Raw genomic sequence first — 11590 nt, forward strand, 5'->3', positions numbered from 1 at the left:
TTTATTATGGTTTGATTAATAATATTATTTATATAAATATAATAATTATATATGTTGAAACCGGCGGAGGAGTGGGTTATTATCGTTGTTGGCAGTTGGCACATGATGCGCACGTGATCAAAATTATTATTAGCAACAGTCATTATAATTAGTTAGTTAGTTAAGCATCTCTCCTCAGGAGAGAGCTATAATAATATAATTAAGCATCCATCCATGGCCCAAGTCATGGATTTTTTTATCTAGGTTTCAGTAAAGAATAAGGCACCCAAAGTTCATCAGTTGTGCAGAAATTAAAAGTATTGTTTATTCGATCCATTGATTGATTAACTAGAACTATAGTTGTTAAAATATTCAAAAATAATTTATGTTGTTGTCTGTATGATTAACAATGCGGCCACTGTCCAACATCAGCGGGAATTTTGATTATTGAGGATGATTGATTGTTCAAATTAAGGCGACGGTTGGTTGACACTTGACACATGCTTGCCACTTGAGTGGTTGGTTGGTTGGTTATGGGATTCTGACAATGATGATGATGATGATGATGATTAAATCTGTTGCCTCCTAAATCAATCAATAATTAAGATTAATTAGCATTTGAATTATTTGGGAATCAAGGAGTTCATTGGTACTGCAGTTATTGGCAGTTAGCACATGGGACGGACTAGTCTGGCGATGATCATATCAAGCATCAAAGCAACTTGCAGCAGCAACTGCAACTGATCATCAGTGATTACTGCTAAATCTGTTGCTTAATTATTAATGATTAGCATTGTGGTTGGTCTCTTCATAATTAATTAATATCCCGTCAACAAGCCCGCCCACGGATTTAGCAGCGCTAGGTTTTAGCGCTTATTGCTACCTACGATGATTAATTAGCCAGGGATCGTTAATTAGCGTACCCTTGCTGAATTCTTAATCACTAACTGATGAATTGGGTGAAGCTAAACAAATAGATTTTTTTACCCCTTGTGTAACATCCTAAATATATATATATATATATGAATCAACTGCTGTGGAAGATTTAATACATCTTGAGGAATATATACGTTTTAACAAAGCATAACATAATTGAGAGATCAAAATGATTTACTTAAAACTTTTCATGCCCTTCTACATCCTTATACGTTGCCCATGAATTGTCTAGTGTTGTTGCCTACTTCACATGTTATTCTCTTGACTACACCTCTAACATGACAAGATGAAACCCTGCCTTACGAAATGCATGTAACTTATTTGACTCTTATGCAACTGACACTTCTTGAACATGAAAAATGGAGAAATCCTAATATGGCTACCTATCATAAGAATGATTTCTCAAAAGACACCTCATGTATAAAAGGAATATTAATACATCTCAATCATAAGAATTAATATCAATTCGTATACATATTAATACCGAATCCTTCCCTTATCTACACTCATCTTTATTTCTCCGTGTCTTCTTCACTATTCATGACTATTTAACTTGAGTATAAGAAAATTTTTCAAAGTTAACCTTAAAGACAATCTTTTAGCTATTTTATAGATATGCAATGCAAGTCACATTTATACCTCTTTATATGTTTGTTTGAATCTTGATGGAATGATTACTCATACATCATAAAAGTTTAGACTCTAGGCGTTAAAAAGACTGTTATAACCTTTTATCATGATTTTTTTTTTACTCGGTTGTGCCTCGTTTTTTTTTTTTTACAAGTTACAAAAGCTTCAAAATATATATGGAAGGAGAGAAATGAAAAAGGAAAAAAAAATGGACCACGAAGATGGATAGATGTTGGGCTTAGGGGTGAAGACTTCTGTTTCAGCCCGGTCCAAACACACGGATTATATACGGATTCTCCCTCCAAATTTCGAAGTCCTCTCCAACTTGTAACTGCGAAATTGCCTCTCTGCGTGCGCATAAGGAATGGCGGTTTCATCGGCGTTTCGCGAGAGGCTCGAACAGATAGAGCAGACCAGAAACCAGCGCCTCTCTCTCCTCCAGGTTCACCTACTCCTCTCTCTCTCTCTCTCTCTCTCTCTAGATAACCCCTAATTCTATTGTAATTTCATCGGCAGGCTGAGAGGGAACTACAGATCGCCAAGTCGCAACTCTTGTCCACTATGCTCTCCAACATCAGATCGAGGGAGCAAAGCTGTTTGATCCTCGATCGGAGGATTGCGTCTCAACAATTCACGATATTGTCTCTGAGATCCGAAATTGCGACACTCGATTCCAAGCATGACATCAATCTACAACAAATTAGGTACGTTTTATCAATCTTATTCCTCTCTCTCTTTCTATGCATGTAACGCATTATATATATAACGTCTAAATGCATTTTTATGTACAACTTCTATACATTTTATAATGTATATTCAGAAAATGTTATAATGCATCTAAGGATGTTTTTTGAACTTCCAAACCTTCACATTGGAGACGTGATATCCGAATCTTGCCTTCTCAACTTTGATTGCTACTACAATCTGTTTCCAGTTTCGCTCCTCTATGTGTACGTTATACCTTGTTGGACTAAATTAGAGCGGCAGTAGCAATCTGTTAGGTGTTTTCGCGTATATGTATACCAGTGCCGTATATGTGTGTATTTGAAGTGGATTAACTTGGTTGCTAGTTTGGTTGTAATTAGGGTGTTGAAGAATGAGGTAGAGGAGCTGGAACAGATGGAGAAGGAGAAGGAGTGGTTTTATGATTCGAAAAGGCGTCAAATAGAGGAGTTCCACGGTCAAGTAGAGAACTTTGTTGTTGACTATCAAATCCAAGTGCAGAAGTTGAGAAACAAGGTCAGCGAGGTAAGGACACTTCACTGCCAGGTTTTAAAATTCTAGTGTTTTGAAACTATTTATAAGTTTGTACAGCAAGTCATCTGCCACATAAGAGAGGGCCATGTCTACTACCATATCAGCCGACACGGAATGGATAGAATAGCAGTCATTCCACAGTTCTCTTACAGAAAAAAAGAAAAGAACCAATTTATACAGAAAAATAAAATATTATTCAAAAACAAAACATATGAAAGAAAAAAAAAAAAAACAACAATAACAAAATGCAAAGTTAATCTCACTAAGCTTGGGACAGTTACGTGGATTCGGATTGGTCAATCATCTGTATTTATGACCATCTTCTATAAAGCCATTATACTCTACATCATGCCTAAGAGTTCTCCATCAAGTTTTCATTGATCTTGTTTTTTCTCATTTGCTTCAAATTTCTCTCATTATATCAAATTTCTTCACAATAGCATCAATTGGTCTCATTTCATATGTTCCAACTATATTAACTATACCAACCTAGCTTGCTTTTGGATTCACAAGCTCAATCTGATTCTTCTTTCAGCTCAAATCGAGCTTTATGGAAATCCCAAGGAACAGTGGATATGTGAATAATTCTGAGATAGCTGCAGCAGAGATGAAAAAGTCCGAACTTTTGGCTGCAAAAGAGAATTTGGATACAAATTTGGCTTCAAATTACCAAATGAGAGCACAGTTGCAAAAGCAGCTTCACAGTATATTATTGGTTGAAGCAAAAAGAGATGGAAACTAGTGCAGTTCATGTAAACGAATGATCACTTCATTCAAACTTAGGTTGATATCAGAAAGGACCAAAAAAATGAATGCATAGAGACCAAAACCTTGTTGTTGAGTCTTTCACTTGTAAAAATGTCGGTGAGTCGATATTCCTTTGGTTTATGGAGTTGCAGATGAGCCAGAACAAGTCTCCTTACACCTCAATTGATGATGTATAGCTCTCAATTCTGCTACATTAAAGTGTGACTTACATTGTGAAATCCATCTCTTGCTGATCTAAGAACTAGCTAGAGACATAGAGGTCAGGTGATTCTTATTGTTTATTTTCTCATTTGTATGAAGAAGTCTTTAGCTTGCATTAGAAAAGAGATTATAAACTCTTTCCTTGGAGAGATGATGCTGGTGATGGTATATCTATTTGATACTAGGTAGCGTGCACACTCTAGTGTGTGCAATCACTTCGTAGAGATTGTAAACGAGTAGGAAACTGGGCATGCATAGATTGATATATATGGTTGACAATTAAGAACATAAATTTTAGGTAGAATGTATACTTTTTGGTAACTAAATTAATAAGTTATTTTTATGCATTTAGCCTTTCGGGTAATATAAAGGATAATATGTTTTAGTTATTAGTACTAGTGGTATTTCTGAGATTTGAAAGTTTGATGGGGCTTAATATTCCAAAGTATTGTACTTGCTTTTAAAACATTATAATACATGTTGCTTTGATTGTTTTAGAAGTAACAATTAACTTTACATACTTCTGTATTTCTTACTTGGAAGCTAAGAAAATAGAGTAAAAATCAAGCAGTTTCAATACTAAATCAGAGGTTGAGCTTTTTTTTAACTATAATGTGTACCACACATTAAAAAAAAAGTGCAATAAAAGGTTCACTTCTGCTATCAAGTACAGAACAAATATGGGATGAAAAACCACGTGTAACTTTTGAATAGGTGTTTGAACTAATTAAGATTTTTGAAATATGACACGGTGGGATGAGATTAGGGATCGTGACTATTTTTATCTAGTTCGCGATTTGTTACTGTATGCTATCAGGTACAGGTAATGAGTACGACATTTTTCTTGGCGCAACACGAGGAGGTAGGGCTAATTGGGATGCCATTTAAGGACTTGATTCGATTGGAAGAAGGTTCTTTTTGTCTATACAGGGACATTTTTGAAAGATAATTCCAATAGTAATTGGAATGAGAACAAAGTGTTCGGTGGTTTATTTGGCGTAAGTGGCAATTTCAGATTGCTTTTGATTTTAGAATTTTATAATTTCTTTGGCTAAATTTCCTTGATCAATTTCCTCTACTTGGGGTTGTATCTATGGGTAGCATCTGGTGAAGAATGCATTAGATTGAAAATGATCTCAATCTTGGTTCCATGAGGGGGCCGAGATCCCGGTATCACAAATGGTGACTAACACGAGGATGGCCCTCAAGCTATTATTCTAACCTCATTAAACGAATCAACCTTGATAAGAGTTTTTCTTAAAAATAATTAATATTTATAAAAAAATTAACAAAATCTACTCAATAGAAACTATATAGGAAAATACTACTCCATGTTATTGTTGACATGGCTGGAGTAAAACTTGCTTTTTGAAGAGGTGCGGTGGGTTGGCGACCCAATGTATTGGACCCCAATCTCCCTTAAGCCTGAGCTCTCACCCTACTAAGAGAAATCACATGGTACTAGTACTCATCTTTGCCTTAACCTTTGCTCGTTTCACATAACCCCAGATCCTATTCAAGATGGAGCGGGTTACCTCAACCCTTAGTTTCGTCGACGTTTATATTATTGAAGAACTAGTTCAGATTTAACATTACTTCCCTCAATTTCTGAATTCTGGAACAAATTGTCTGGAAACTGCATATGGTCCCTAGGTTTTGATTGACTGTTGGCTTCAAAACAGTTGAAAGATAGAATGGCATCTCTCTGTTCTCCTTCCATTCATCATTTTGATCGACTTTATGTAGGTCTATTAGACAATTCAAGCTTCAACGAAAGAGTTATCGATGACACAGCCGAAGCTGTCGACTGTTAGTTGCTGCTGAAGCAAAACTGTTGGTCAGTTCACTGAAACCGTTGACCGCAGAAAGCCATACTCGCTGATTCTGCTATATTCTTCACAATATGTCAGCAGCCCAGGGCAACCTGTCGACTGTTTTCTTCTGGAATGCTACATCTACCTGTTTATCTTGCCAACTTAACCAAATTACATTCCCGACATGTGAGTTGAAATTTATTAACATTCCTGACCTTAGAACTGGTTTAACTGATCCATATGCATACTCATAGGTCAATGCTCCAATTCGGCACAAGAATACATCACAATGCATCTCTTTTCATTACATGCCTTGATATACACTTGAAAGTCAATTTACACTACACATTGGGAGTTTAATATATAGTCCTGATAGTATCTCAACCCAAGGCCTATAAAAAATACATCCCAAGTGCATATGAAGTGTGGAAGATGAGAGAAGTATGACAAAACAATAAGATCATCTTGAAACCCTTCATATGCGTCATCCACCACAGCCCAAGTCAATCTGTGCGGTCCAATACAACCACATCAACTACAAAGCTCAGTAAAGATAACCATGCAAGTGCCACATACGCGCATGTTACAAGCAACCATGCACATAAGCAAATGCAATGATATACTGTCATGCAGGTAAACAAATAAATGAATCTGAGGTATCATAATGTCTCATATGTCCACTTCTCAATCCACCTGGAGATTGGTGACAATAGTTGTATTATCAGTCTACCTCTCAATCCATTCAGAGATGGGTGATTGCAATCATATAGTAATGCAGAAACAATGTTGTGCACATGCTTTACATGTGGTTGTCATGTTCCTAGGGTTTACCTAAGTTTGGATGGGAAATTGGAAGAATCAGAGAGAGTTAGAACCGAGAACATAGAAGATTGGAGGAAGAATTAGAACAGAAATGGAGGGTGAAACAGACAGAATTGCGAGGGAAATGCAGACAATATATATATATATATATATATACACAGAGAGAGAGAGAGAGAGATCAGAGCAGTAAAGAGAGAATCAGAAATTCAATTATCATTCAATATGACATTCCCTACCTAATCTAGCCTATTAATAGGCTGTTATATCTTTCAGTTAGAACACAATTGTGACAACAACAATGTACAACGAAAAGAGAAATACATATATGACAAAATTACTATTATATCCTTGGGGGGTCCTTGGCATCATGACAATTCCCCCCTCCTTGAGAGAGTTCTTGTCCCCAATAACTTGAAGCTATTGGCCCCATTCTTCATCCAATCCCTGCTTTCACTATTTGATTTATCCTTCTTTCCTTCTTTCTCCTTCTAGGCCTATTCCTCTTTACTTTTATGCTCTGTCGCTTTTGCTGTTTCTGCAATTGTAAAATGCAGTCCTCAAAGATTTCCATGACAAAGCTCTCTTCTCCAATTGATCTGTAAGTTCTAGTAATTTCCTGGACATTCATGTCGTCATTACGCTTTTCCTCAGTCCCATTCCTCGTCATTGATGATTATTCGCATTGCCTGCCTCCAAATCCAATTAGACTCTACATTTACAGACTTCAACAGTGCCTTTAAAGCGTCCACACCAAAAGTTCATCTGCAACAAATTTCTCCTCTAATGCTGTTGCAGTAACTTTTCCTGTAACTTCTATTCCTTTCTTGGCATCCTAACTATCTTCATCTCCAATCTGATTTATAGTCAACATATCAATTCAATTAATGTTTTGTTCCAATGCTACTTCATCAGTTTCCTGCAAATATATAATGTGATCCTCACAGATCTCCTTGTCCAATCTCTCTTCCTTGCCAAATTCTTGAGTTACAACTCACTGGTCCACTTCAGATTGTTCCTGAGATTCCTGCACTACTCGATTGGCAGCTTTAGATGTATCTCCAATCTGCTGGTTGCTCATAGAATAACTTTCAGGCTGCAACTTATGTTTTTCTGTAAACGGCTTGCAGCACCAATTCTTGTAGTCTAGCCTTCTCAGCTGCTTGTTTTACTGTGGCAGGATGCATCATTTTCACAACAGGCCTCAAATCATCGTTTAGACCACTGATGAAGCTCGACACAAAGTAAGACTCCTTCAAGGTTGGATGGGAATTGAGCATCAACATTTTCAATTCCTCAAACCTGACTTGGCAATCCATAACAGAGCCTTCTTGTGTTAGTTTATTGAACTCTTCATTGCCACTCTCATCTCCAACTTGATTTAAGGCTAATTCATCTACTTCTTGCAAACTAGAAGCATTATGTAGGCTTCCAATGCTTGCTGGAATTGGTTCCACAGTGGAAGTTGAAAAAAGTTCCTCTGGTAAACTGATCCAAAATCTCTATGAAATCAAGATCATTAAGTTGTCCAGTGTTTGATTGAGGTTAGTAACTTTCTCCTAGAATCTGTTCTCCATCTCCACAGTTCAGATTCACCTAGATCTGCCTCTGAATTTGCTTCCAATAATCGCCTCTTGATTAGTTTCTAAGGATCTCCTCAGAAACTTATTCCAGTACTAAAATTCAGCAAACCTAAGTTCATTGAAACCTAAATTCAGCAAACCTAATCTGACTCAATCACTGCTTCAAGTTTAGCAAACCTAATCTGTCTCCTGAATCAATCGATCTGATCTGCCTTCAAGTTCTACTTGAAATAAACTGCTAGGAGTTAGATCTGAATCAGCTTCTTGAACTTGATCGTTTCTGATACCATTTGTAGTCTCCTAACATACAATAGGCTCTGTTGTAGTAAATAGAATTCGTTGCCAGAATCACAATCAGAAATTGCCAGAGGAAATCAACAACCGAGAACCGTCACAAATTAACAGCCGAGAAGCGTCGGAAATCACAGCTGGGAATTGCTTTGCTCTGCTTCACCTTCAAAGGATCAGTTACTCTGCTCAGTTTTGATATGTCTTTGATGTCCTCAAGTCGGATTGGAATTACTACTAGGAGTGGTCTATCAACAGCTGCGACTCAAACGGTTTTGCTGCTCTAAATCACTAGAATTAAAGCCAAAAATCACCTGAATGTGCTTCGCCTTAGTCAACTACTAAAACTTCCAAAATCACAGCCGAGTATTGTCAGCTCTGTTCTGCCTTCAATTCGACTCAGAATCACTATTAAGGTCACTTGTAGATCGCTTGACTCATAGCCAAGAATCAATCGGCTCCGATACCATTTGTCATGTTCCTAGGGTTTACCTAGGGTTTGAATGGAAATTGGAAGAATCCAAGAGAGTTAGAATCAAGAACAGAGAAGATTGGAGGGAGAAATAAAACAGAAATGGAGGGGGAAATAGACAGAATTGAGGGGGAAATATATATATATATATATATATAGAGAGAGAGAGAGAGAGAGAGAAAGATCAGAGCAGTTGCGGGAGAATTAGAAATTTAATTATTCAATATGACATTCTCTACCTAATCTAGCCTGTTTATAGGCTGCACTATCTTTTAGTTAGAATACAACTGAAAGGTACAACTGTGACAACATCAATGTACAACCAAAAGAGAAATACATACAAGACATAATTACTATTATATCCTTGAGTCTTGAGGATCCTTCGGGTTGTGAGAGTGGCGTGCACTATGATAGCAACAGCAAAGAAATCTTTCTCTTTTGCAATCTTTGGCTGGTTCCTATTGTGTAGTTTCCTTCTTACTTCTACTCTCCACTGATTGTGACTGGGCTTCTAATCACAATTGGATCATGGCTCCAGCTATACCCTTCTTTAGGAGTAATAGTTTCAAGCTCAATCCTTTGACTATCAGAATGCTAAAGAGCTATCTCTCTCTTCTCTGTGGATTCTCTCCACTTGTCTACATATACATGTAAGGTGATAGGCAAACAAGCTTTACCAGTAAGTTTCAAAACATTTGGTGAGGGATTGGCAACAACTGGCCTTCTAAAAGCTATTTTCAAATCCATATAAATTTTCCAACACACCCCACCTTCTAGAAGCAATTGAGAATTACAAATATCTCACAACCAGCACAAACACACCTTCTAGAAGGAAAATGAAAGAAGTTTCACATGTTGCACAATTATTTTGCCCTCACACACTCATAGATTCATATATGTATTAATGCATGCATGTCTAATTTTTTGTGCACCTAGTTCTCTAAAGCCAATTAATTTTGGACCCTTTGATCAAGCCACAAAAGGTATTTATGTCATTGCACCACATCAACTCGCTTGGCCAAGCTCAGTTTTAGTAAGTCAACCAGAATTATCTGATTGTTTTCATAAACTTTTAACATTTTGAAGAAACAGTCAAGAGCTCCTCAAGCCTGCCAATCGTCTTCGTATAAAATGCGTGTAATCTGATGCCTGATGCCAACTCAGCTGGTAATCAACAGTTTCACCCTTTGATTCTACAGCTTGGTCTGGCATACCTAAAATGAGTCTGGTTTCATCATTTCAAAGGCATTTTTACCACCTTACCCGTCCATGTAGTCCAAAACTTGCATTTTAGCCCCAAAAATACTTCACACATCTCTAAACATCTTCCAAATAGCAGGGTGTTACACACTGCTTGATATTAATCATTCTAAGACCCACTGAATCATACATTTGTTCGAAGACCCCTCTAACTGAAGAGGAGATATAATGTAGTTAGATTTAAACAAAGAATTAGAGGAGAAAGATGGGGCAGGGGAGAGAAAGAACCTGAATTTCCAAGCAGTGAAATCACTGCAACAGTGGGAGGTGCTTATCACCTTTATTCGTATCTCCATTGGGTGGAGTGGGCTCTCTTCCACCTCCACTACCAATGCCTTCCCAGTTCCTTACTTGCTGATTGGTGTGCTGTCGTAGATAACTAAAAATAAAACCTATACTCCTAAAAATTTATGTAGTGGTGCGAGTAAGGATCGTTCCCATAGAGAGTATCTAGCCTATTTTATGCTACGTGAACAATGATGAGGGGGTTGAGTATAATGAAAACAATTTTTTTTTAAAAAAACAACTAAGGAGCAATTCAAATTAGAATATCGAAATCAATCAAAAGAACGAACCTTGGTTTAAGGCAACATCCACCATCGGAATCTTACAACTGATCATCAATACAAGTATATATCAATTCACACATTAAATATTCCCCGTTGGAACTATTTTCCTATCTCTTCTTAGTCATAATTAATTAGAAAACATGCAATCTAATCAACCCTAACTACTAAATAACCCAAGACAAGCGCAAAGATTTAATCTAGTAACAGCCTTAAGAATTATAGAGATCGATGAAGCTAAACAACACAAGTACAAGCAATTGTATTTAATTCAATCGAGCGTTCTTCCTAAGATCTAATAATTTATGACGCAACAAATCATTAAATTTTAGTTGCTTCACAAATTAGAGGGATCAAACAATTACGGATTTGATATCTAACTTAGCAGTAGATTGCAATGAATAATAAACTAGTGGGCCTCCTAGTAATTAAACGAGACAATCATGAAGATAGGTACCAAAGAACATTCATACTCAAAGCATAAATTGAATAATAAAAACAAATTAGAGCTCATAGTTTTTTTTATTCCAAGGCTTTCGTTTCCTTTGACCAATTATAAAAAAATTAGCCACGCAAGGCCATAATGAAAACTCAAAGGAGAAGTAAGAAAAGAAGGGAAAGAGAGGCGTCTCTGTTAATTCTGTGTAACTCCGCCACTTGCTGCTAGTCACCCTTCAATGTGTGAATCTCCAATTGCCTCCTTCATATTAATGTATTATTAATATATATACATGCATGTACGGTGCCCTAGCCCTCCATATTCATGGGCCCCTTTAAATTGCAATTCCAATTTGAATTGGAGTCTTCACGGCTTCCTAGGCTCTTCAATTCCTTGCTGCCAATTCTTTTAATTAATTAATATAATATGTGGGCTTCAATTCTCCTTTTCCTTTCAATTTCATGGGTCGGCTAGGAGCGTCGGTGTCAGAATGCCTTCGTTTAGAATTGGAAAGAGATCCTACCTCGTCAAGAGGAGGGGTGTATTCTCTAGGAGGTTTGTTGCGGTAAATTCGCCTC

The 11590-nt window shown here is 37.0% G+C and overlaps 1 protein-coding gene and 1 long non-coding RNA gene across 2 annotated transcripts in view; one reads left to right on the forward strand and one right to left on the reverse strand.

Moving 5' to 3' along the window:
• Positions 1–1800: 1800 nt before the first annotated feature.
• LOC127795821 (uncharacterized) lies at positions 1801–3871 on the forward strand. The gene is made up of 4 exons (XM_052327732.1): positions 1801–1987; positions 2062–2249; positions 2631–2793; positions 3338–3871. The coding sequence occupies exons 1-4, from the start codon at positions 1910–1912 to the stop codon at positions 3542–3544; spliced, it is 636 nt and encodes a 211-aa protein (XP_052183692.1). The 5' UTR covers positions 1801–1909; the 3' UTR covers positions 3545–3871.
• Positions 3872–6600: 2729 nt separating this feature from the next.
• The window catches only part of LOC127795050 (uncharacterized), a 12477-nt gene continuing 7487 nt past the window's right edge, over positions 6601–11590 (reverse strand). Inside the window, exon 2 of the long non-coding RNA XR_008021735.1 lies at positions 6601–11590. This exon is cut by the window's right edge and continues 1790 nt beyond it. This is a non-coding gene — a long non-coding RNA (uncharacterized LOC127795050).

The sequence above is a fragment of the Diospyros lotus genome, chromosome 2 (genome assembly GCF_014633365.1).
Source record: "Diospyros lotus cultivar Yz01 chromosome 2, ASM1463336v1, whole genome shotgun sequence".
NCBI classification, from domain to species: Eukaryota; Viridiplantae; Streptophyta; class Magnoliopsida; order Ericales; family Ebenaceae; genus Diospyros; species Diospyros lotus.